This window comes from Monodelphis domestica, chromosome 4 (genome assembly GCF_027887165.1).
Source record: "Monodelphis domestica isolate mMonDom1 chromosome 4, mMonDom1.pri, whole genome shotgun sequence".
NCBI classification, from domain to species: Eukaryota; Metazoa; Chordata; class Mammalia; order Didelphimorphia; family Didelphidae; genus Monodelphis; species Monodelphis domestica.
Genome location: NC_077230.1, coordinates 389,558,932 through 389,586,533, shown reverse-complemented (window position 1 = coordinate 389,586,533; position 27,602 = coordinate 389,558,932). Strand labels below are relative to the sequence as shown.

The 27,602-nt window shown below is 39.1% G+C and overlaps 1 protein-coding gene and 1 long non-coding RNA gene across 3 annotated transcripts in view; one reads left to right on the top strand and one right to left on the bottom strand.

Annotated features, from left to right (window-relative positions):
- The window catches only part of LOC130453891 (uncharacterized), a 28,027-nt gene extending 5,392 nt beyond the window's left edge, over nt 1-22,635 (top strand). The window contains exon 2 of the long non-coding RNA XR_008911551.1: nt 18,957-22,635. This is a non-coding gene — a long non-coding RNA (uncharacterized LOC130453891). The remainder of the gene's footprint in view (nt 1-18,956) is intronic.
- The window catches only part of EMC1 (ER membrane protein complex subunit 1), a 39,825-nt gene continuing 24,372 nt past the window's right edge, over nt 12,150-27,602 (bottom strand). For both annotated transcript variants that reach the window (XM_001366661.3, XM_007491282.2), the window contains exons 17-23: nt 26,451-26,570; nt 20,643-20,780; nt 19,638-19,811; nt 18,982-19,192; nt 16,521-16,605; nt 14,123-14,252; nt 12,150-13,981 (exon numbers count right to left, since the gene is read on the bottom strand). In XM_001366661.3, the coding sequence (XP_001366698.2) occupies nt 13,802-13,981; nt 14,123-14,252; nt 16,521-16,605; nt 18,982-19,192; nt 19,638-19,811; nt 20,643-20,780; nt 26,451-26,570 (1,038 nt within the window). In that variant the 3' untranslated portion in view covers nt 12,150-13,801. The remainder of the gene's footprint in view (nt 13,982-14,122; nt 14,253-16,520; nt 16,606-18,981; nt 19,193-19,637; nt 19,812-20,642; nt 20,781-26,450; nt 26,571-27,602) is intronic.

Here is a 27,602-nt window from a genome sequence, read left to right as displayed (position 1 = left end):
TAGATCTTAATGCCTGATTACCTTGACCATCCATACAACTTAGGCACAGAAAAAGAAGAATCAATTGAATGAGTTCAGCTGAAGAACAGGTACCTTCTTATTGTGTGGCATGTTCCTAAGAAGCATCTATCTCACAGAACTTATTTCACTCTTAACCTTTCTGTGAGTGATTTAGGTATATCCGGTCTCCCGTATAAAACCTGGAGTTTTTGGTTTTGAAGTGAGCTGTCTCTTCAGAGAAATTTCTGAGGAAAACATAGATATCTATCATAGGATGATAGTTATTGAGCTAAAGTGACCCTAGACGTCTTCTAGTATAACATCCTCATTTTATAGATAAAGAAACTGAGACCCAAGGTCATATAGATAGTAAACATTAGAGGTGCAATTAGGACTTAGGTCCTTTGACTCAAGTTCTATAAATTGAGGATGTATTTCTTAATGACTTCAAACAGATACATAACTGCCAAGTAAGCTAGTAATATATATTTTAGTCATTTAACAATGTTTATTACAAATGATACCAAGACTTCTGCTTCCAGGAGCTAAGATGGTAGAGTAAGGAAGGAATATTCTGTGCTCACCCAAATGTACCTCCAAAAAAATCACAAAACAAATCCTGGAGCAGCAAGAACAACAAAAGGCAAGGTGAAAATAGTGTGCTACCCCCAAGACAATTTAGAAGGACAGCAGGAAAGGCCTATCTCATTGTGGAGTATTAGGGGAAAGCACCTAGGGCAGTGATAGTGAACCTTTTAGAGACCAAGTGCCCAAGCTACAATCCTCATGCCACATGTGAGGCCCACACACACCTCCTTACCTGGACCAGAGGAGGAAGTGCTCCCATTGAGCTGGTCAGAGGGGTGGGTGACTTGAGAAATACTCTCAGTCGTGCATGGAGATGAGGAAGGGAGCAGCTTGATCCAGCATGTATGCCATAGATTTGCCAACATGGACCCAGGGGAATTGGTGCAGGAGGAGAGGGTCTCCAGCTTAATCCAGGACAAATGGCACCTGGTCAAAATAGCTGCAAGCCCTTCCCACAGCAAGCTAACCAGACCCCTCCCTCAAAGTGCATACTGCAGAACCCAAAGGCAGCCAAGCCACCTGCTCACAGTTCACACTGTAGAACCCAGAGAAAGCCAGGGAGGCCCAAGCACTGCATTAGACCACAATACAAGCTCAGAGTAGTATTCCCTCCACCCCAGGAATAATGCTGAACTTCAACAATTGGCACGGTCATGAAATAGGCTGGAAAAATGAGGGAAAGAAAAAAAAACTGACCTTAGAAAATTACTTTAACAACAGAGGAGGTCAAAATACAATCTCAAGAGAATAGCAGTGCCAAAATGGAAATACGTGAAACTTCAAAGGAAAGTACAAGAGGGTGCCAGGCCCAAAAACAACTCCTGGAAGAGCTCAAAAAGAAATAAAAAATCAATAAGGGAGATAGAAGAAAAACTGAGAAAAGAAATGAGTCAACAGCTTAGTAAAAGATAAACAAAAATTCACTGAAGAAAACAACTCCCTGAGGGCAATCAGTGGGTTGAGAGCCAGGCCTAGGACCTAAATTCAAATCTATCCTCTGATACTTCCTAGGTGTCTGATCTTGGTTAACCCCCCCCCCCATTGCCTAGCCCTTATAATTCTGCCTTGAAACCAATATTAATTCTAATATGGAAGTTATGGCTTTAAAAAGAAAGCAACTCCCTAAAAACTAGAATTGGCAAAATGTTAAAAGGATTTTCAAAAATTCAATGGAGGGGGCAGCTGGGTAGTTCAGTGGATTGAGAGCCAGGCCTAGAGACGGGAGGTCCTAGGTTCAAATCTGGCCTCAGACACTTCTTAGCTTTGTGACCCTGGGCAAGTCACTTGACCCCCATTGCCTAACCCTTACCACTCTTCTGCCTTGGAGCCAATACACAGTATTAACTCCAAGATGGAAGGTAAGGGTTTTAAAAAAAAAAATTAAATGGAAAAAACTCCCTAAAAATTAGAGTTGAGCTAATAGATGTGGATGACTCCATTAAAACATTAGGAAACAATAAAACAAATGATACCAACAAGTATAAGTAATTAGAACATAGGAATGAACTGAATAAAATAATAGAATCTATGGTATTTACATTTGGGTTTAAATAACATCCACTTAAAATATCAGTTTAATTGCCTCTTCTAATCTCTGAACTTATTTTTAATGATTTATCATCCAACAATATTAAATATCAAATAAATTAAACTTTGCAATTAAAAGAAACTAATTTCTAATGTGGAAAGACAGTCATCCACAGGACCTTTAGCTCATTGCTAAATCTGATACTGCCTGCAGTCACATGGAAATAGAACAGAGTTTGAGACTAGCCAGATAAGATGTCAACAACTTATGTAAACCTTCTTTTGTTGAACTCTCTTTGCTTCAATTTTTCTCTGATGGCTGCCAACAAGGATAGACAGCTGATGAAAGTCTGGAAGAAGTAACAAAAGCCAACATGCAAGAAAGTAAACCTAAGAAACTCAGATTTATTCCCTGTTAATTAAGCAGCTGTTGTTGAGACACTAACATAAGTTGGAGCACTGTTAACTGATTCTACCTATGAATAAATAAGTAAAAACTATATACGGTCACTATGTTCATGTGACAATGCTTCTCATGTAATTTAGTCATCTAATCATGGAAACCATCTGTCAAGTAGTTTTCTGCAAGTAATGTTAATGTAGATGGATGTTATATTAAGTGTAGGCTAGTTACCAAAGACGAAGTGATTATTTTGGATGAATTGGCTCTTGAGGACATGAGACTTGGTTTTAAGTTCTGACTGAAACTATGAAATCATTTTATTTATCACTGTCAAGGCTTTCAACCTAGGTGTCTTCTTCATCTCCTACTCTTACTCCTCATATCCAGTCTGTTATGAAGTCTTGTCAATTCTGTCTTCTCAACATATCACATATAACCCTTTCCTCTGAAGAGGTCTCACTGCCACCATCGTGGTAGAGACTCCTCCTCATTTCACAGCTAGAGCATTGCAGGAGCTTTGTAGTTGGTCTCCCTGCCATCTTGACTCTATTCAGCTACCAAAAGTATAGGCCTGTCTGGGTATGTGTCTGTCATGCACACACACACATTCTATAAATTCCATTGGTTCTCTTATCTCTAGGATCATTCTCTTGTTTAGCTTTTAAATTCCTTCAGAACTTCTGTTTTCCAGTCTTATTTCTGTTCTTTCCTACACAACCTCAACAAGGTACTCCTTCCCCAGACTACATTTTCCTTGGCTATCCCTTTTTCTTTTTCTTGGAATGTTCTCCCTCCTCTAATTCCTGGCTTCAAGTGTTAGCTAAAGTCCCACCTTCTACACAATCTGTTCCCAATCTAATTTAATACAAGTGCCTTCTCTCTGAGGTCACCTCCAATTTATCATGTACATCTTTTTGGGACATAGTTTTGTCATTTTCCCCATTAAATTATGAACCACTTGAGGTCAGGGACTAGCTTTGACATTCTTTGAGTCCCCAATTTTTAGCACAGTACTTGGCACATAGGTGCTTAATAAATAAATTCTTTATTTGACCTAACTTTAAAAAACGAAACAGTAGTTTATACTCAATTATAAGGCAATAGGAAGCCACCAGTTTTTATTGAATGGGAAAATGGCATAGATTTATGCTTAAGGAAATTTATTTCGACAGCTATATGGAGAATTGGCTAGACTTGAGAAAGAAAGATGACTTAGGAGCCTGTTGGTCTAGTTAAGAGGCAGTGAAGGTTTGAACTAAAGTGGCAACTGAGTTGAAAGAAGGTGCTGGATGTGAGAGATTATTAATACTTTCTTAAGTCTAGATAGTAACAAAGCAAATCAAACCCCAATATGTAGTGATTATTGATTTCTTATATGAAAATGTTACACTGAAAATTTTTCAGCTCTCAGGAGTCGGTTCAAGTAGGCTCCGACAAACCCTAAGATATATAGGAAGATAATTTGAGGGGATAGTAGAATTTAATGGAGTTTTTGTTTATTTTTAGAATGAGGGAGACTTGGATATGTTTGAAAGCAGTAGGAAAGGAACAGGGGATAAATAGGGAAAGATCAATACTGGGGGGAGGGGGGAGACCAAGGGATATATGGAGAAGTTGACCTTTTCAGAGGAATAAAGTCACTTAGAGAGTAAGGGAAATGATGAGAGTCTAAGGGAGGATGTCAAGGATTTTGTGATAAAGAGAAAGGTGGGGGAAAGGGGGCTCTAAGTGAATAGCCTCATGTTTTCTCAGTAAAGAAGCAAGGTCCTTAGTTGAAAGAGTGAGGAGCAGAGCAAGAACAGGAGGCTTGAGGAAAGAAAAAGGACTGAAAACATCTTTTGTGGCAAGTTAGAGGATCAGTTTGGCATAAAAAGATTGCCTTGCAAGGGGGCAGCTGGGTAGCTCAGTGGATTGAGAGCCAGGCCTAGAGACCTAGAGACGGGAAGTCCTAGGTTCAAATCTGGCCTCAGACACTTCCTAGCTGTATGACCCTGGGCAAGTCACTTGACCCGTATTGCCTAGCCCTTACCACTTTTCTGCTATACTACACAGTATTGACTCCAAGACCGAAGGTAAGGGTTTAGGGGAAAAAAAAAAAGATTGCCTTGCAGCCAGGAACCCAGTTGAAACTAGATAACATGAATTTATCATTTGCTTAGTCACTATCACTATGGCTCTATCACTTTCTCCATCTCTGTTCAGCATATGAGTAGGAGAGGAAGAAGAAGACAATGGGAGTAAACCAGGGCTGGAGTTAGCAAGAGCTAAATGATAAGACAAGGGGGCAGCTAGGTAAGGTAAGATAGAGCACCAGGACTGGAGATGGGAGGCCCTGGATTCAAATCTCCCTCACATTTCCTAGCTATGTGGCCTTGGTCAAGTTACCCCAGCTACCTAGCCCTTACCGCTCTTCTGCCTTAGAATCGATATTTTGTATCAATTCTAAGAGAAGTAAATAACAGGACAATATTTTTTAAAAATTATAGGACAAGGAACTGAGAGATTCACAAGGAGAGGACATAGAATTGAATTGGTTGACTATAATCTAGATTGAGAAAGCAGGAAAATGAAGTCGCAACAAGGGTAATGTGAGAAAGCACTAAGTTACTAGAAAGATTAGCATTTGTGATAAGAGAAAACAGATTTAGGAGGAATGATAGAAAGTCATGGTACAGGAAGAATACTTGTGCTTAACGGTGAGTTCCAGGAGTATAACTTTCCCTGTAGCTGACTAAGGCAGAGTGAAAGAAGTCACGGAGTAGATTTAAGGAAACTGAAAAATTCAGGTTAATTCGGTAAGAAGTAGAATACTTCCAGACACTGAATGAATGAAAAGATGCCATACAAGAAATGTTTGAGGATTGGCTGAAGAGATTCAGTCACAGGATTCAAGGCCAGTGCCTGGCCGGCTCATTGGGAAAAGCCATTTCAGCCAAGCTCCAGAAGAGGTCATTGTTTTGGGGAAGGAGAACCTTTCTCTCATTCCCCACCCTTGACTGGAGGAAATCTTGCAAACTTCAAAAGGTCTGGAAGATTTGGATTCATCATGGAAATTCTGGCAGTGTCTTTGAAACAACACATGGCAGTTTCCACATCAGGAGAACAAATGGGACATGTTTAAGACGGGCAATGTTAGAACAGTGTAAGGTGCAAACTACACCATGCCTGAGAGAAGAAAAGAACTTCCGGGAATGTCTCTCCACCACTTTATGTACTCTAATCCTTCGTTTATTTTCCCCTGGACTCTGTGTGTACTTTCAGGAAATCGTGCCCAGGGTTTGGGGAGAGCATTTTGTACCAGTCATTGTTACCATGCCACTTTAGTAAATATCCATTTCTAAAAGCTAATTCAATCTGAATAGCTAATTGGTGTCAACTGATAATGATTGGTGCTCAAATCAGATAGTATTTGAGAAAACTCCAAGACCTCCTGGGATGATAGTGCTGGGAATAAAGCTGGATGGGGATAGTAATTACTGCCTGAAGACCTAGCTTGCTCATGCTAGTAGGACTTGGGGATTGTATCCCCGGAATATGTGCTAAACTAGTAGAGCACTAGTCTTCCAGAATTAGCCAGCTCCAGAAATTTCAAAATGCCATTGTTCCTTCAATCAGTTTCTTTCCCCTAGGTGTGAAAAACTTGAAAGAGAGAGCTCTCAATTCTGAACTTTGGTAAGGAGAGAGCAAATTTTCTTTAGAAAAGAAATTCAATCAAGCTAATCCTTGAATTTTATCACTGAACAGTTGTCTGAGATTATCTCAAAGCTTTCTGACTTTCCTGCCCCAGGGAAGGAAGCCCTAGACTTAAGACTTTCTTTAAAAGTGTAAATTGACTGACTTAAAAAGCAAACTTCAAAGCTTTGAGATCTGGAAAATAAATGTAGAAGAAATTGGTCTTTGTTTGGTGGGAGGAAGGAATAGGGCTAGTTCTCATGTTAAATTGCCATCCACAGGTAGAGAGTGCCTCATGGGGTAGATAGAGTTTTACCTTCAAAGCCTAGTCCACCTTTAAGAGATGACATAGAGGTAGCACAGTGGATAGAGCACCAGGCCTGGAATCAGGAGGACCTGCATTTAAACCTGGTCTTGGGCACTTCCTAGTGAAGTGACCCTGGGCAAGTCACTTACCCCCATTGCCTAGCCCTTACCTTTCTTCTGCCTTAGAATCAATACTTAGTATTCTAAGATGAAAGGTAAGGGTTAAAAGGGGGCAAAGGGGACAGAGAGAAAGCAAGGTTTCTAGGCCCAAGAATCAAAGCTCTCTCTTGGGATCTCTCCTACCACATTATTTGAACCTCTTCTTTGGGTTTAAATTTGTGTTGTGGTTATTCATGCAAATACCTTATAAATACTTTAAAGGCAAAATGCTTATTCATCTTTATACCGCTTCCAAATAAAAATGGACTTTTATGATAGGAAATGTTACTGATGTGGGGAGTCATTCCTGATTTGTCTGAATTATTAAAACATTAACTTTGTTAGAACAAAAATCAAAATATAAAACAACCTATTTAAACGATTCAAAACATGGCAAAGGAAACCAACATCAATTATAATTTTATCAAGATAGGAGCTGGATTTATGATTTCACTGTCATACCCTCTGCTGTTGCCAGTCTATAGCTTAGTCTTAGAGAGTTGCCAATCGCATTGAGAGAAAGGTTGACCATGATCACACAGCCAATGTGTCAGTGGCAGGATTTGAAACCAGTCCTTCCTGCCGCACTAATCAATTATCATTACCTCATGCTGCCCCTCAACAATTTTATACCTACATTTAACCAACATAAAGCTCTATAATGAGACTAAAAGATTTTGACAGCTGTCTTATTCTTATGTAAAAGAAAAAGCATTAAGTCCAAAAGTCACAGGACTTGAGTTCAAATCCCATCTCTGGCACTCCCCAATTTAATCTATCAGCTTCAGTTTCCTTATCTGTAATATGAAGGCACTGGAATAGGTGGACCCAAAGGTTCTTCCCAGCTCTAGATTTAGGATTCCTGCCCAATATAAAGATATGGCAACCAACAGTTGCCATAACCTTAGTTGAGAATATAAATTCAAAAGTATACAGAGGATGGTAAAAAATAGGCACAGTATTGCCTTTTAAAGAAAAATGGAAGATAAGCAAGTTTAAAAACAATTTGGTGAGACAGCCAAGCCATCCCAAATAGCCACCCAAACTAAAGGAGTTGTGTAGATGGGTTGTAGTCATTGCAAGGAGAGGGTATCCACATCTAAAGATGATATCCATGAGAGTATCTGGACCACCCCAGCACAAGGTTTTAGACAGCACGTGTGCTTCCAGGAAGTATATCATAGTATTTAAGATACAGTAAACATGGCCCTAAGAATTACTTTATAGATCCAGCTTTTCAACATGAGCAATAACTGACTGCTCATGTAAAGAAACTGAGTCATCTTTTTGTTTTGCCTCAGCTCAAAGGAGATATCTCAGTCACCAGACATCTTACTAAAAGGGTTAAAGTTTGTGCCCTGAAAAGGCATCTCCTGGGCAGAAGTGGAAAAAGGGAAGGATAAAAAGGATTTGGTGAAAACTACTGATGCTTGGAGATTTAACATTATCTTCACACTGATCTGACACAGACCGCAAAACCATTTGTAAATGGTTTTACCATTTTGCCATTTGTAAAGATTTTACATCCATTTTCATACTTCATCATCACAATTATGAGGTTGACAGGGCCTGTGCTATTCTATTGCTCTTTCCATAATTACTAATGATATCTTAATTGCCAGATCTAATGGCCTTATCTCAGACATCATGACCTTCCTATAGAATTTGACACTGTTGACCCCACTCTTCTGAATTCCCTCTTTTCTAGGTTGTTGGGTCATCACTCTTTCCTGGTGACTAGATGTACCACCAGTTTGTTGCCTAACCTCAACTAGGCCCTCACTGCTATTAGGCAAGCTTCTTGTACTTTCCTAATTAACTTACTATCCTGCTAACCATAGCAGCTCTTCCAAATCTTTTCATTTCTCCTCAAACCCCTCATGGCTTCTCTTCCCCCCAACCTCTCAGCTGAGAAACTTGCCTTATATTTTACTGAAAAAAATGAAGCCAAACCCCCAAGAGCTCCCTCTTCTCTTCCTAACCTCCTATAACCCAGAGATGCCACCACTATCTCCTTTACCCCTTCACTCACGTGAAGTGGACCTTCTCCTTTACCAAAGCTAACTCCTCTTCATACACAAGTAACCTCGTTCCATCCCATCTTCTCCAATGGACTGCCTCTTGTCATCCCCATTCTCACTTAATCTTCAATCTCTTCTTGTTTACTGGCTGCTTCCCTATTGCCTACAAATAAGCTCATGCCTCCTCCATACTCAAAAGACCTTTCATCCAACCATCCCCACTAGGTGCTTCCACTTCCATTTCCCGTCACTCTAAACTCTCTACAGTCTGGCTTCCAACTTTATCATCTAACTGAAACTGCTCTCTTCATGAAGTTACCAGCGATTTCTTAATTGCCAAATCTAATGACTTTTTCTCAGTCCTCATCTTCCTTGTCTTCTCTACACTGTTCATTTCCTCTCCTTAATACACTCTTCTCTCCCAGTTCTCTTGCTATCACTTGGACACTCCTCTACAGGAACACTTCCTGAACCTTCTTGATTTTAGTGTTGCTCCTCTGTTGATTATTTCCTATTTATCTTATATATAGCTTGTTTGTCCTTTACTAGATTGTGAGCTCAAGGACAGATGTTGTCTTTTACCTTTCTTTGTATACTCCAGCATTCAGCATAGTGCCTGGCACACAGCAGGAGCTTAATACTGACAGATTAAGCTTAAAAGTGGCAGTCAAGACTCAAACCCAGCCTTTCTGGTCCCAAGAATGTGGCCTCAAGTACACTTTAAATACACTATTCCAACTTCATCTACACATTTCTGGAGAGATTCTTCTGAAGGAGGTGTGTGTGTTTTTACCACATCTTGTTTATAGGTGAACTAAAGCACAAGTTTCTGATAGTTTGTAAAGAACATCCTGCAGGAGCATATCCAAGGACCAGGCAATTACTTCACTAGATTTATAGCTAGAGGGGTACAAATATTCACTTTTAATTTAAATGGGACCTGGCCTCAGATACTTCCTAGCTGTGTGACCCTGGGCAAGTCACTTGACCCCAGTTTCTACCTTAGAATCAATACTTATCAATTCCAAGACAAAAGGTACATTTTTTAAACCTTTTTTTTTTTTTAACTTAAATAGACTGAACAATAACTGAAGAATTTAGAAAAGGCCCACTTTGGCCATCCTGTTACAGGAAATAATCTCTTCCCCAACCCCAATATCTCATTAGCCATTGCTGAATTAAAAATGATTTAAGGATAAGTATATTGAGTCAAGGACTTGAAAAGATTGAGTGCTATCATTTTAAGTTTATAAAAACATTTGGATTTAATATCAAGTACTTTTAAGGCTCAGTTTGTTCTACCAACTCCCAACAAAGCCCATTCATCACCAAGTTCTCAGCTTAAGCTTCATCAGGCTCTGTCAAGTTAGAAAGATGCACTCACCAGCTAGCAGAGCATGAATTATCTGAGGATTAGGCTAGCTAAATTCTTAGAGGCTCACCACCAGGTGACAACCAGATGAAATTGTCTGGCCCCAGAAATTCAAAAAGAACATTTGCTAAAGGGCTAGTATTGGTGAAAACACAAACGCCTGGCAATAAGTAAAAGGCCAAAGAAAGAGGCAGTCTGGGAGGCACAGAAGTTCCTAAGATCTTCACAGAAAAGAGGGCACAACATTTCTCTTCTTGGTCATAAGATATGAGGGCTGGGTGGGTATACCACAGCTTTTTAAGTGCCAAAAGATCACTTATTGGTAAGAACGTATTCTATGTTATTTTAACAAATGAGGTTTATTTAAATACTAACTTGCAAATGGTGGCATGCATCAAATTCTTATCAATCTTGACAGACACAATAAAAATCAAAGTTAAAGACATCTACTACATGCCATCCAAAACAGGGCATTCACTTTCATATTAGCAAAAAAAACTAAAAGTTGAAAAATGTGGTTGTCATCACATCCAAAAACATGGTTACGAAAAGCCACTTAGCCTTTCACATTAATATGGCAGTTTACATTTTGTAGAGCTTTTCCTCAAAATAACACTGGGAGGTGGGTGATAGAAGTATTTCCCAATTTTATAGATGAGAATATTGAGACTCAGAGACAATAAATAACTTCTCTAGGGTCACACAGCTAAATAATGTGTCAGAACAGATCTGATATCTATTTCACTTTTTTTTTTAACCTCTTCTTCCTATCTTAGAATCAATACTATGTATTGGTTCTAAGGCAAAAAAGCAATAAAGACTAGGCAGTGGAGGGTTAAGTGACTTGTCCAAGGTCACACAGCTAGGAAGTGTCTTGAGATTTTAATCCAGGTCCTTCAGTCTCCCGTTCTGGTGTTTTATCCACTGAGCCACCTAGCTGCCCCTAATAACTCTCTTTCTGGAATGCTGGCAGATGTCAGAAGACCTTTGAACATATTATAACAAGAACTGATTGTCTACTAGCACCAAAAAAGGCTTTAGATTACCTAGAAAAAAAGACTTTCTAATTGTGAAAAAATATAAATCAAGGAAAATGTCCTGAAGATAAATAAAGCTTTTTATAGACCCTAAGAAGCACACAAATAGCAACTATTTGGTAAAGTCCAGATGATTTGAAATGATATGAATGAAAGAATTAGAAAAGCAGGAAATATCCAACTTCATGGTGTGGATGACATTTCCAAACCTGCTACTATGGTGTGAATTGTTTTCTAATTTTGTCATTTTAATATCATAATTTGGCTATAGGTGAATTTGAGAAACTAATAGTTAAGTCTATAGGCAGTGACAAAGAGCCAAATCAATACATTACAAAGTGAGTGAAAAGCATTCTGATTGTGTGTGTCACCAACAACCACTAGTCCTTCTTTAAGCATCAAAGAACAAGCCTTTAAATTGATGGCCTTGTGGTCAAGAAGAGTAGAGGTACCATTTTGGCAGATTGCTGTAGATTTTAAAAAGGATCATTCTAACATATGGTCTCGCTCCAAGATAATCATTTTCAAATCTGAGGGCTACAAAATATTAAACCTATCACTAGAATTAGAGGGTCTTGTGGACCACTTTAATGCACTAGAAAAAAGAACATAACATCTTAATTCCTTGAGATGTCACCTAGGCCTTGAGTTCCTATTACTACTCCCCTAATAAATACAAGTTAGTACACAAGCGAACTCTGCACATTTCTCACCCAGCTCACTTTGAACATAATGTACCTTAGATCAAGGATGATAAACATCTATCTTGTTTTCCTAACCGAGTGTTAATCCTCTCACTGAAAATTCTTTTTTTTTTTTTAACAAACCATGATGGTTTGATCAGATCTGCTTCTCTGACAAGAGGAGGTAAACATCCTATGCACAGAATCCAACCCAATGCTTCCAAACTTTGAAAACAAAACCTTTACTTACAAATTACATGGTTCAGTTTACACTGGTTTTCACTTCCTTAGAGGAACCTCTTTTCTTCTCTGTTATATGCATTGTGAAGTTGAGGAGTAAGATGGAACCTTCACCAACCAAAAAAAGACACATACCATGGCTAGGCAAGCAATCACTTTTATTCAAAGACCTGTCCAGGGTACCAGCACTTTCACCACAAGGCTAAAATTAGCAAATTTGGCCTAAAGACAAATCAGCCCAAACTCAGTAGTAGTAGGGCACAATTATTGGGACCCTTTCCCTAGACTGAAATGTCAACTTCCTGAGGACACAGGAGTCCAGGAAGTCAGTCAGTTTCCATAATGTGACAGCTCCCCCTTTTTTTCAGAAGCCGTACTGATGGGAGCAGTACCTCTGGAAAAGGGGAATGAGAAATTCAATCAACTATCTGCTATCCCAAGTGCTCATTAACCAGGACTAAAAATAAATAATGGATTCTCTACACATGCATCATTCCTCACCTATGATAACAAGATTTAGGGTTGAAAGGATCTCTCTTTGTTTAGATACCATGTCCCAGAGAAGGGAACATAACTTGCCAAAAGTTAAATGGCTAACAACAATAAGCAGCAGAGCCAAATTCAAAAGCCCAAATCCTGGGACACCAGATCAAAGTGCCTGTCATCCAGTTGACTAAAGCATCCATTGGGTGAGATGAAGAAATCTGTTGATAGCTTTAAAAGGAGTAGAATCCTTTCTTCTCTGAAATCACAGCTAACAGACAGTTCAGAAGTCTTCAAAAAGTGTCACTTAGGATATACAGTAGCTCAGAAGAGCTGGTATCTACTTGTGTCTGACATTTCAAAAGAAAGACTGTATTGGCTACAATAAATAAGAGAAAATTTGGAATCTTTGCTAAGTAATCATTTATACTATGAGTGGTTCCCCAGTTTGGACTCCAGGAGGGAAGACAAAAGACAAGGATGGTCCCATTGAGACAACCTTTACAAGCTACCATCCCCATGTACTTACAGTGCTAATATTTTGCATTAAAATTGAATGTAGAATATGTGAGTTGAACTTTTAAGATGAAGAAAATCAAGAGAGCTTGAGGGGGAAGCATCAAGCTGGTAATAATTAAAAATTGATTTTTATGTAGCACTCTAAAGTTTGTAAAGAACTTTCCATATATTATCTCATTTAAGCCTCACAACAACCCTGTGAGGTAGGTATTAGAGGTATTATCATCCCCATTTTACAGATAGGAAATTGAGGCTCAGAAACATTAAGTGACTTGCCCATGGTCACAAAGCTAGCAAGTGTCAAAGAGTGGATGTGATTTGGCAAGTCCAGTACTCTATCCACTATGCTAGCCAGGCTAACTCTAAGAAAATGGAAGTTAATCCTTAGAGCATTCTTTCCCCCAAACCCATTTACCACCCACCCACCCCAGTTCCACGAGTAAAATCTGGAAGAAAAAACAAAACAAAGTAAAAAGTTTGGAAACAATGGTGGTGAGGGAAATACCACTGTTTAGGGCTTGTCAGAGGTGGGGTAAGGGGGAAATCCACAATATTTTTCCAGATTTTCAGTACAATAAGTTTTAAGTCCAGTGTGAGATGCCAAGTTGTGTCTCCTAAGAGTTTGTCATAGAAATCCATGCCCTCTTTGGATAGACCCCTGGCTGAGATAAGCTTGCTAGGCATTTCCCAATATGCTTCCTAGCCAATCCGTCAAATCACAAAGGTGGCTTCTGGCCTGGCCCATGGCACCCCTCCTCAATGTTCTCTCTGAGGACATAATGCATCTTCCTTTACCGCCAAGCACGATTCAGAAGCTTCACCTGGGCCAGTCTCTTTGTGATCATGGTAGCAAAGACCAAGCCAAAGAGGACACTGCTGATCAACACGTAGTCATAATCATCTTTCAAGACATCAAACTGTTTGGATGGGTAGACACGGGTTTGGTAAATATCTAGCCCATATGCCACAACCTGGAGAAGCAAAGAGAACCAAAACTGGTGAAGAATGAAAAAAAATCGTTCCATTTTCATGGACTCAGTGGGATGGGACTCAGATGAGTGAAAAGGGAAAGGGCAGGAATGCCTCCCAAAGAGACAGAGGCTTGTACTCACCAGACAGGTACTCTCCAGGCCAGAAGGAGCAGTGTAGATGCCTCTCATTCGGGAGATAGTCTGATTGTAATTAATGAACCTCTCTGCATGGATCTGTACATCTGGAGAATATGGAATCAAATTCTCCTCTCTGTAAAGCATCAAAGTCAGAATGACACTGAAAACCTCCACCAAATCCAAATAATTCCCAAGACTATGGAACAGTTAAATTGTCTAGTTTGCATTAAGCATTCAAGAGTAACCTACAGTCTTGATTTCCTCTGAAGTGCTAGTTCCACCAAGTCCAAACACCTTCCAAACAGCCCCCCCCCCCCCCGGCTGTCCCACTTAACCTCTAAATACAAACTTCCCTCCTAAAATCTGGCCCCCTCCCACCTCTCTACTACTGATTCTCACAGTGAATACATCGATTCAGATTCAGAATTCAAGCACAATTTTTCACTAACCCTCATCTTCCACTCATTCAGTAACCAAATTCCTGTCAATTCTATTCCCGTTTATTTTTTTAACCCTTTACCTTCTGTCTTAGAATTGATACTAAATACAAGTTTCAAGGCAGCAGAGCAATAAGGAAGGACTAGGCAACTGGGGGCTCAGGGTAACACAGCTAGGAAGTGTCTGAGGCCACATTTGAACCCAGGACCTCCTGTCTCTAGGGCTGGCTCTCAATCCACTGAGCCACTAGCTGCCCCTCCACCTCCTTTTATAAAAGCTCTCACATCCAACTGCCTCCCCTCCCTTCCCACAGCTATGACTTAGAGGGGACACTCATTTCCAGGATTCTGAAGCCCTAATAGCTTTTAAACTGACCTCCCTACCTCCAAGTCTCTTCCCTTTCCCTTCCCAATTTAATCTCATGGCCACTAATATAATCTTATTTCTATAAAAGTTTGACCAAAGATTCATCCTCTACTCAGAAACCTTTTTTGGCTACCCCGTTGCCTATGGAATAAAATACAAACTCCTGACCCATTCTAGCACTGAAAGCTTTCAATGATTTGTCCGCAACTTACCTGTTCAGTCTTACTTCACACTATTCCCTTAAACCTCCTGCCCAATTTGACACCTCATCCCTCCTTCTACCTCTGTATCTTTTTTCATAGACCACCCTTTAAACATGGAACATACTTTCTCTTCTTCTCTGCACATAGAAAGCTTTCTCTTCCTTCAAGGAGCAGTTCAGGGGCCATCTCTTCCATGAAGGTTGTGTGTAATTCACCCCACTCCCAACACTAGAGAATTACAGATTAAGAGCTGGAAAGGACCTCAAGAGGCCAGCTGGCCAAGCCCTTCATTTTAAAGAGAAAGAAACAGACCCAAGAAACTGCAAGCTGATTTCTCCTTGCTCAAATTTTGCCAGAGATTACCTGAGTTCTCTTCTGCTACTATAACATTCTACTTCCCCAGTTAGTTCTGGTTCTTACCCTCTGAGGTGGTTACACTATCATGTCTCATCATCACAACTCCTGGCATACAATTCACATTTCTATAGCACACACCTAACATTTATTCCAAACTTCCCTCAAATAGCCCTTTGAAATAGGCAGAACTTTTTAATTCCCATTTATAGATGAAGAAACTGACTCTGAAAGTATTGGTGTGACTTGCCCAAGATCATACAGTTAAGTGGGTGTGCCAGAATTTGAACCTGGGTCTCCTAATGCTAAATTTAGTATTCTTTCCATTGCACTGAGACATTTCAGATAATCAAGCTTTAAGAAAAAAAATGGATGCATTAAGTTAAAGTGACAGGAACCTCGGAAATGTTATACAAGGGCAGAAAAATAAAAACCAACATCAGCTGGCTAGAGGAATAATGTTTATATCATCTGAAGTAAGGAAAATATTACCCAAGTCACCCTGGGGTAGTCAGCATGATACAACAGAACATTAGATTTACAGGAAGAAAAACCTATGTTCAAATGATGACTGATACTTATTGTGTGTGAGCCCTAGGGCAAGTTCATTCATCTCTCTGAGCCATGGTTTACTCAGCTGTAATAGGGGAATAATAATATTTTTACTCCCTATCTCATAAGGCTATTATTGAAAAATCACCTTATAAACCTATAGAAATAGGAGTGATAAAAACTATTACACCCATAAGGCAATCCCTAGTTCCTTCCCTTTTTTCCTCTCTGAAATACTCCCCAACTCAAGCTTTTTCCCTGAAATTCACATCATCCTATTGTTTCCCCCTGTCTTGAATTTCTATTCTCCCTGTAGTCAGAGAGATGAGATTTGGGGCGAATGTGAAAAGATATTCAAGAAACAGCATGTAAATGCAATTTTATAGCTGATCAGTTTCAATGACCATAGATGACATACCTGTGTGTAAGAAACTTATACTAAATTCAGTGAGGGCTCACTAAGAATCCCAAGGGTTTCGAGGTCTCACCTGCTTTGCTCTGTTGGGATCTCAGGACGTCGAGGATCTAGCAAAGCCTTTGGGAGGGACAGAATTGCTCCTGAGGGTAGACCAACTAGAGAGAAAATATCCAAATGAAATGAGTATTTTGATAGTTCTAGCCTAGGTCTAGTTACAAAGCTTCCCCATGGAAATCTCTCATACTTTATTGAGAAACTAGTCCAAGGAAGAAGAAATCCTAATAAACAAGGAGTAATGTTAACTGCAGAAAAACAGTAAGCCCAATAACAGAAACTTAAAAGAGACTAAGATGTCTAACACATTTTTCTTGAGTTCAACTGAATTTCCAAAATGGGAAATGCTTTTAAAAAATTAAAAAAAAAATCCTACTGAACAGAAGAGTCCAGCAAGCACCTGGATGTATGTCTCTTCTGCCCCACCCCCCACGATCCCTAACTACAGGATAATTTTTTGTCCATTCACCACTGAGAGCTGAACCCCTCCCCCATCAGCCACGTGGCTGCACACCTCCCTGACACACAGGTTAAGGGTGAATATATGTACCAATGACTGTGAACAACCTAGGTCCCTTCTTCTGCATGTATCTTATGAACAATGAAGATTTCAGCTGAAGAATTGTGATTCACATCACTTCCCCATGGACAGAATAAAACAACATGTACTTCACTTCCCCAAACCCAACGTCCAAAATTTAGCAAGCCAACCCATCTTAAACCATTTTGGGCCCAAATGCTAGAATTACATAATCTTGGACTGTAAAGGACCTCAGAGGGAATTTAGTGCAAATTAAACTGAGAAACAAGAGATCGTTTGACTTCCATTTAAAGATTAAGTGACAGGGAGCTCACTACCTCCAAAGTGAGCCCATCCTACTTTTTGGACAACTCTGATGGTTAAAAAAAAAAAAACTTTTCATAATGAAGCAAAAATTTACCTTTCTACAATTTCTACCTAATCCTTTTCCCCCATGACAGCTCTGTAATATAGTTATAAGAACTCTGTTGAGCAACTAAGCACTATAGTGAATAGAATATTGGGCCTTCAGATACTTACTAGCTGGGTAACCCTGGGCAAGTCACTTAACCCTGTTTGCCATTTGTAAACTGAACTGGAAAAGGAAATAGCAAACCACTCCAGTATCTTTGTCAAGAAAACCTCAAATGGGATCAGAAATGAACCCTATGGACTTTGGTTTGTGATCACTCTATTTGCCGAGGTCAAAGGCCCTATACATTTCCATAGCCTACAAGGATGGGTTGAGCCAATGTCAGTTTCATCAAGAGTCAACTCTATGAGTTGGGTGAAAACTCAAATTCAAGAAAGAAACTATTTCATTTTAAATAAAAGTGAAGAGAGTTGACAAGCTTCCACAGGTCACAAAGCTAGGCTAAGGTTCTTTTTTTGATGAAAGAAAGCCTCCCCTAATAACTGCAGTTGACATTTACTTGATGCTTTTTAATTCACAAAGTAGTCCACCAGTTGTAAAGTGCTCCAGTCAATTTGAAGAACAATTTGGAATTATGCCAAAAGGGCTATAAAACTGTGAATAATCTTTGACCCAACAACCACTGCTAGGTCTGTATCCTAGAGATTTTTTTTTAAAGGATCTATGTGCACATAAATATTTACAGCAGCTCCTTTTGTGGTGGCAAAGAATTGGAAATAGAAGGAGTGCCCATCAACTGAAGAATAGCTGAACAAGTTATGGTATATGACTGTGAAACCATACTATTGTGTTAAAAGAAACGATAAAAGGGATGGTCTCAGAAAAGCTGGGGAAGACCTATATGAGCTGATGCAAAGTGAAGTGAGCAGAACCAAGAAAACGTCATACATGGTAATAGCAATATTGTAACAATGGTCAACTGTGAAATGATCCAAGACAATTCCAAAAACTCATCATGAAAAATGTTATTAACCTCAAGAGAGGAAACTGACCAAATCTGAGTGCAAACTGAAGCATCTTTTTTTTTCATTCATTCATTTTATTTTTACTTTTTTCTTTTTTAGTAAAATGGCTAATATGGAAATGTGTTTTTGCATACATGTATATCTGAAATCATATTCTTCATGGATGGGGGAAGGGTTAAAGGGAAGGAGAGAATTGGGAATTGAAACTCTTTTTAATGAATGTTAAAAGTAAATTTAAGTTTAAAAAAACAAAACAAAACAAAAAGTTAAAAAATAATAACACCCCACTCTTTCATTTGAGCCTAACCTATAAGGAAAATCATTCAGGTAGTAATATCTCATTCTTGAGAGGTGAAAATTAAGAAACAGAAGAAAAAATAAAACTAATACCCTGACCCAGATGCCCTGACTCCCAAAACCAGGGAGATCTTTCTACTACTGCTGCCTGTCACTACCTCCTCATTTATCTGCCTTATATTGAACTTTGTAGGAAATGGATATTCTGCTCTGACTTTTGTTTTTTTCCCTTAAAAGGAAATCAAGTTCCTGAGATACTCACTGAGTAAATGGCGGCTTGTGATGCCACGTTCTGTGATGGTGGCCTCCATGGCACTGATGGATGAAGGGAAGATATATGACTGCTGAAGAACCTGGGGGAGCTGCGGACGGTCCAGGGAGCTAAAGGCTGTGGCATTATACTGCTCTGTCCCTTCATACAGCTCCAGCACTGTGAACTCATTGCGGCGGGCCTTCGTGTTCCAATATTGGTACTGCAAGAAAAGGAAGACATGGCTTGTGATCTGATGGGTATGACAGCCTGTTCCAAGACTGCTAATTAACCCAAATGATAGTGCCCTGCTAAAAACATAGAGCTCAGGGAAGATAGGGAAAAAACCATAGTGCTCCCACTACCCTGTCCTCTACACTATCTTTCTAGTTTATCTAGCAAACTAAATTTAAAGATGGAGAAGAGCTCCGCATAATAGCCAGATGTCTGGGGTACATGGTAGGAGGAATTTGACTTCGAGGTAACCCCAGAACATTGAGATAAGTGAATCATTGGAGTTTTACAGGGAAAGAGGGACACTAACTCATCTCTAAAGCTAGGGAAGCTTGCCTCCCACTTCCACAACATACAATATCCAAAGGTCCTATCTCTAACCCCTATGTTCAGCCATATATGCAGATATGCTCAATGTGCTAGTTATTCCTTACCACCACCCAGTTCTCTGAATGCACAAGATGGACAGGTCCTTTGGCTTTCTTCTGTACTGAGGAATGAATGATACGCCCTGTGACACCATCAATGAGGTAGATGCCAATAAAGGTGCGTTCATGGTGCAGGTCTGTGCTCTCTGTCACCACAGCCAGCAGATTGGGGTTCAAGCTCTAGAGGGGAAAGGAAAACAAAAATGGCTCATATCAGGTCATTATGGGACTAACAATCTTGATGACAGAGTGAGCCGAAGGATCTTCCCATTTCTTTGCTGTAAAAGGCAGATGGGAATGAGATGTCCAGGATCAAAAACAGTTGCTACAAATCATCAGTATCACAACAAAATAAAGCCAACCTTAAAACTACTGAAAATGCCGATCACTTTTGTTGATCTAAGATGGCCCTTGAATAGGATTTTGCAATGCCTTTATGTCACTATAAACATCAATGATCATAGACAGTAGATATAAACAAGTTATTTATGGCAAGGATGAAAGATGACCAAAGTAAACAACTTTTGTGCAGTCTTAATCCTGGTGCCTGACTCTGGGTGTCCTTGCTCTTCTACAGTCTGTGATTATCTAAAAGCTGCCACCCAACTCAACACTACTTCAGGGTTCTCCTGAGTACTCCAGCCCTCCATTTACTAAGGCAGGTCACAACCCTGAAGTATTTAATTGAGAATCTTCATGAGTTATGTAGACAAAAGTATTAAGTCTCTTGGTGGCCCATTCTTTGGTTACCAGTGTCTCTAACTTAGCTAGGCTGGTCCTTAGACAGCACAGGCCCTTGCACAGAGAGTAGTTAGTTGCTATGGCTTATGTTCTACCAACACACCTGAGAGCCATCTCCCACCACCCCATCCCTCCAGAAGGCATCAGAAAAGGACCTAAATACAGAAACATATACTCTTATTATGTGTCTTTAATCTCTTCAGAGGACATAAGAGTGAGAACATCTTCTTCCTAGCATAGGCCAGACATCATCTGCCCCAACAACAATACCTTGTAGAGCACACTTCGATCACCCATCACTCGGCCCTGGGAGTGCACATGCTCACTGGTCCGTTTCCCTTTCACCGTCACTATTCTCTGTACCTCTGGTGGAATAGTTAGCTCCCAGCTCAGTTCTGTTGTCAAATCCTGAAGCAGAGACAAAGGAGAGTTTAGTTTTTAACTCTCAGAAGGTCCACAACTAGAATTGGTGCCTCTCAGAGAGTTTACAGGAAGGGCCAGTGTGGAAGTCATCATGGCTTATGGCTTATCTTTGTGCTAAGAAAAGCAGGAATCAATTCAAAGAATGCCCCAAATAACTCTCACCGAATCATCATTATTTATTTTTTTTTGGTTACAATACTCACTTTATTTCCCTCCCTCCCTCCCTCCACCTACCCTTCCTGCAGCCAATGCGCAATTTCATTGGGTATTACTTGTGTCCTTGATCAGAACCTATTTCCATGATGTTCACTTAGAGTCTACATCCCCAACCATATCCCTTCGACCCATGTATTCAAGCAGTTGTTTTTCTTTGGTATTTTTACTCCCAGTATTTCCTGAATCATTATTATTAAGAATAGCACATTTATATAATACTTTAAAGTTTGTTTTTGATACAATTCTCTCAGATAAGTAACACAAAGTATTATCACTCCCATTTTATAGAGAAGGAAACTGAGGCTCTGAAAGGTTGACTGAGTTACTAAAGATTACCCTGCTTATAAGAGCTTGAAGTAAGATTCAAACCCAAGTCTCTGACTTCAAGTCTGACACTCTTATCTGCTACCAACACAAGTGAAAGCCTATTACAACCTACGTTCCTTTAGACCAGAGGTTCTTAACCTGAGATCTGTGAACCTGAGTGGAAAAAATTACATATGTATTTCAACATAATTGGTTTCCTATCTAATCTTCTGTATTTTATTTTATGCATTCAAAAACATTCTTTTGGGGGCAGCTGGATGGCTCAGTGGATTAAAGAGCCAGGCCCAGAGATGGGAGGTCCCGGGTTCAAATTTGGCCTCAGACACTTCCTAGCTGTGTGACCCTGGACAAGTCACTTAACCCCCATTGCCTAGCCCTTGCCACTCTTCTCCCTTAGAACCAATCTAAGACAGAAGGTAAGGGTTATTAAAAAAAAAAATCTTTGAGAAGGGGTCCATAGGTTTTACTAAGCTGACAAACTGTCCTTGTTCAGGACACAAACAAGGTTCAGAACTCTTGGTTTAGCCTGAGGCCATGTCTTAGAATCAGAGCTCAAAGGACTCCATAAAATCTATACACTCTATATTACAGGCTTTAAGTATATAAGGATGACAACTTTTATTTTAAACCTTTACCTTCCATCTTAGAATCAATACTGTGTACCAGTTCAAAGCAGATGAATATTAAGTATTTGAGGTCACATCTGAACCCAGGACCTCCTGCCTGACTTTCAATCCATTGAGCCATCTAGCTGCCCCCAATTTATATTGTTTTATTTCAGAATCTTCCTATAAAGGCAAAAGAGCTCATCCAAATATCCCAGGAGAAGAGTGTTACCAAAAAGGGGAATAAGGTAGTGGGATCTGGGAGGAAAGGGAAGAAACAAGCTTTTATAGATTGCCTACATTGTGCCAGGTATTGTGCTAAGCACTTCAGAAATTTTCTCATTTGATCCTAAAGAAAATCCTTGGAGAGAGGTGTTATTATCCCCATTTTACAGTTGAAGAAACTAAGGTAAAGAGAAGTTAGATGACTGTCCCAGGTTCACACAACTAATAAGCGTCTGGGGCAGGATTTGAACTTGGGTTTTCCTGACTTAATTTAGGTCAGGTTAACTCTCCTTAACTTAGGTTTGTCCAATGCTCTACCACAAAAGCTACCTTTTCATGGGATATGTTATACTACTGAGAAGGAACTGGAAACAGATAACTGACTATTCCATTCTGTCTCAATGCAATATTCATCTGTTGTGGGTCACTGGGTCTTTCCATAAACACTTATTATAATTTTTATTGTATTATGATCTGAAAAAGTTGCATTTATTATTTCTACTTTTCTGCATTTGGTTGTGAAGTTTTTATGCCCCAGTACATGGTTAATTTTTATATATGTACCATGTATTGCTATTCCTTTTTATCTCTATTCAATTTTCTCCAGATATCTATTTACTCTATCTTTTCTAAGATTTCATTCACTTCCCTTATTTATTTTTTGGTTAGATTTATCTAGTTCTGCTAAGGGAAGGTTGAGGTCCCCCACTAGTATAGTTTTACTGTCCAGTTCCTCCTTAAGTTCCTTTAGTTTCTCCTTTTAAAATCTGGAGGCTATACCATCTGATGCATGTGTTTCTTCACTGTCTATATGACCTAATATCAAGTTGTAATTACTGTCCTTATCTCCTTTAATCAGATCTATTTTTGCTTTAGCTTTGTCAAAGATCATGATTGCTATTCCTGGCTTTTTGGTCTCAGCTGAAGCCAAACAGATTCATCTCTAGTCTCTTACCTTAACTCTGTGTGTCTACCTCCCTCAGATGTGTTTCTTGTAAACAATATATGGTAGGATCTGGTTTTTAATCCACTCTGCTATCTGATTCCATTTTATGAGTGCATTCATCCCATTCACAATTATGATTACAATTTGTGTATTTTCCTCCATCTTGATTTCCTCTTTTGATCCTGCCCCTTTTCCTTTCCCTCTTTCCCTCTACACCAGTGTATAGCTTTTAATCACTCCCTCTTTCCCCTTCCCTTATATTATTCTCCTTCCCACTGGTCTTATTTCCCATCTACTTCTTTATAGAGCCATGTTGGCAAAGGTGTGGCATGAATGCCCCAGAGTACAGGAGGAACTTGTTCCGTTTCCCCTCTCCACCCTGCCTGAGGACATTTTTCACATGCCTCATCCCTCTGACCATCCATACTGAAGGTCCAGGAGGCTTGAATATGATATTCTAGAAGGCACGGGGTTTACAACCAAGAATCACTTACCCATTAAAAATGACTACATTCTTTTAGGAGAAAGTATGGTCATTTAATAAAATAGATTTCTAAGCATTCCTAAAGAAAAGACCAGACTTAAACAGAAAATTGGATGTCCAAATACAAAATTCAAGAAAAGCATAAAAAGGTAAATGAGAATTAGAAAAAATTTAAGGGCTTTAATAAGGTCAAATTGTTTATATTCCTATATAGAAAGATGATATCTATAACTCTTCAAAATTGTTATCATTATCATAGTAGTTAGAAGACATAGACAGAGTATAGTAGTAAGCTGTTTAGGTAGGATGTGTAAAAAAAAGTAAAAAAAAACCATTACAGTGGAGGAGGGAGGTAAGGGTGGTGATGGGTAATACTTAAACCTTATTCTCATTGGAATTGGCTCAGAGAAAGAAGAACAGCCAGATTCATTGGGGTATAGAATCCTATATTGCCCTATAGAGAAGCATAAGGGGAATAAGAAAGAGGGTGATGGGGAGGGGAGTAATATAAGGAAGGGAGAAGTTGGGGGGGGGGGGGGGGAAGGAATTGATTAAAACCCTATAACAGCATTGGTGAGCCTTTTTGAGATTGCATGCCCAAACTACCTGTGAGCTCCCGGCAGTACCCTGGACAGAAGAGGGAGGAAGTGCTCACATTTGGCTGCTGGACAGAGGGGCAAGGCATGTGAAAAATCTCATCTCTATCATGAGCTCATCTGATTCATACAGTGGCCCTAAATGACAAAGAGGGGAACTGTGACACCCATTTATGGTTCAAAACAGTCAGGTCATCCAACCTAAGTTACACAGCAACTGAAGATCTGCTCCAGGCCTTTCCCAAGCCTGTCTGTCTTACCATGCCATATCTGACCTCACCTATGTCCAATTTACCACATCTCTGTTAAATTTCAACAATACTTGAGTGTCCTACACTGTGCCAACAATTTAACTGCTAAAACCTTGGGCTTCTCTTGAAAGAGAATACTGTTTTTAATATCATGTTGAAAGTTACAAATTTTTCCAGCAAGTCAGTCCCTGAGTTGCCCAGCTCACTACTGGCCCAAGTACTCCAGGAAGGGCTGTGATGTTCTGATGTTCCCTGTAGGCCTTAAAGACACCTCTGCTTTATAGTTCTACTCCAGCAATTACTCTTCTCCGATGGCTGATTATTGGCTCTGTACTAATGAGGCCAAGCCTTGGATTTGTTCCCCATGTATACCAGTAAATTTTGATATTTTAGAACTACAAACTACAAAACCCATCTTGACTTACAGGCACATAAATGTTTGCTACTTCTATTCACAAAATGGCCTAGGAAGGAGAAGACAGAGAGTGGCCAACAATTAGGGAATGGCTGAATAAAACACAGTAAATGACAGATATGAAGAATACAAATAAACATAAATAATAAGTTCAACAAAATAAGAAAAAGACATACTGAATAAAACCATACAGAAGGTTATAGAAGAACCCCAAATTTATTACTGTAATGACTTGGCTAGAATTTGTATCATACTAATTTTCCTATCAAATCTATTTGGATTTTAAAGTTTTGAGATTTATTCCTTATTTTGTCTATATTTGTTAAGAATATCAATATTTTTTTTTAATTTTTAAGAGAACAAGATAAAGAATACAGCAGTGGGGGGGACTGGGTGCAGAGCTAAGTAGCATAGTAGATAGAATGCCAGCTCTGGAGTTGGGAGGACCTGGGTTCAAATTTGGCCTCAGATGCTTCCTAGTTGTATGACCTTAGGCAAGTCACTTAATCTCATTTAATTACCTAGTCCTTACCATTCTTCTGCCTTAGAATCAATTAGACTTAGTATTGATTCTAAGGCAGAAAGGGTTAAAAAAAAAATATAGCAGGACCAGGACAAGTCTAAGCCTACCCCTAAAAATAACCCAATAAATAAAATAACCCAGTGATCCCCACTAGTTTACTTCTTTCCTAAAGACATTATTAAAAAGGAAAGAAAGTTCCATCTGTACACAAATACTTGTAGCTACTTTATTTGTAAAAGCAACACTTTAACAACCTATTCACCCAACAACTGGGAAATAATAAAATACATTGTGAGGAAAAACAGTGTAGGAGAATGTATTACTTTGTTTAAAATGACAAAAAATAAAAGAAACATGGAAAGACACATTAAGTAATGCAGAGGGAAAGCAACATTAGAACAGCATAACAACACTATGGTTACACTAAAACAAAATGTTTCAAGTACACAAAAAGAAGGCCAACAACACAAAGGGATGAGAAATAGCATAATTATGTAATGCTTTAGTTTAAAAAGCACTTTGTAAGAATGGCCACTGAGGTAGGTAGTCTAAGAATTAGCCATTTTACAAAAAAGGAAACTGAGGCTTGAAGGTTAAGTGCCTTGTCTACAGACTCGCACAGGATCAGGGCAAGTATCAGAAATCAAATCTCTTAATTTTAAGTTCAGCAAAAATAAATTGTTACTGTCATTCGTTTTTTTGAGTTCATATCTTTTTCTGGTAAATTGCTATTATATAATTTTTAGAGTAGCAGTCTTTATTTCATCTATTAATTGTTAAGTTTATAATTATTTTTTAAAAACCACCTCAAGGCCTACATCCTCCTCATGGAAGAGAGACAGTATCATCCTCCTACATGAAAACTGGCTCATTATTTATTCCACTTCTAGGCAGAATGAAAAAAAAAAAACATTGCTCCCCTGGGCAGAAAGTAAGGAGTTATTGAGAATGACTTTAAATTTTAGCTTAGTCTGATATCAATTTGGGTTTAAAAATTCTATATCAGACAAACAAACAAAAAGAGAAAACACAGGGGTCTCTCTTCAAAGAAGAAAGCCTCTTCCTACCTTGCGCAGCCTGAATCCAGCCAACCGGCCCTGTTCGGAATCTACAAGATAGAAGAAGATGGAAGGTGCTATTTCTTGTAATTGACGCAGGACGTTCCGACTGGCTGGGAAAGCTGTGACCTGAGTGAAATAGAATAGGAGAAAGCCAAAGCAAAAAGGGAAGGAAAAAGGTCAGTAATCTCAAGATCCATTTTCCAAGGGTTCATGATCATCTTCCCTTCAAGGACTCCTTATTTGCTAAGAATGAAATGAAGTACAGAAAAATATATTTAGGTAAGGTGGTGCAATGTAACCAAGTCACAGACACAGCTATTACAGCTAATTAATAACACTAATATAGTAGAACCTCATTTTAAGTGACCAATACCTTCGTGTATAATAGTGAACCCCAACCCCATTATTTAATAAATATTTCTAACATGAACATACTCTTTTTATGAACAACTTTTTATGAATTTTCTTAGGCTTATCAGAGCCACCAGCATTACTACTCTTATACTCTGGAGCCACTATTGATAACTTAATAACAGGGCAGCTACATGGCTCTGTGGACAGAGCCAGGTTTAGAGCCCAGAGGACCTGGGTTCAAATCGGGCCTCTGATTCTTCCTAGTTATTTTACCTTAGGCAAGTCACTTAACCCCCATTCCCTATCTCTTACCATTCCTCTGCCTTGAAACCAACACTTAGTATTGATTCTAAGTGGGAAGGTAAGAGTTTAAATTTTGAAAGGAAAAAAAAAAAGCTAAACTAAAAAAACATTTGTGAAAAAAAGAAGCACTGCTCTTAGACACAATTTGTTAGAAGCAAGAATTCCAGGTAAAAACTGATGTGGGAGCTTGTATTTGACACGAAACAATACAATGACTTAGATCGAGAATGAGCATGATTGGGTGAACCAACACAAGACTTTACTCCACTTGAGAAAATTTCATGGATTTAATGCATAATTAAAATGTGTAATTTTATGTATTTTTCAGCCTTTTTTTTTTTCCAATTGTCAATTGCATAAACCTGAATTTGTGTGCTGAGTTTGAATAAAACAAAGTCCTACGGTAATAAGGATGATAAAAACAGCAACAAAATGAAGGTAAGAGAGTTAATATACCAAAGAAGGTTGCTAAAGCAAGAGAAGAATTTTGTAGTAATTTTG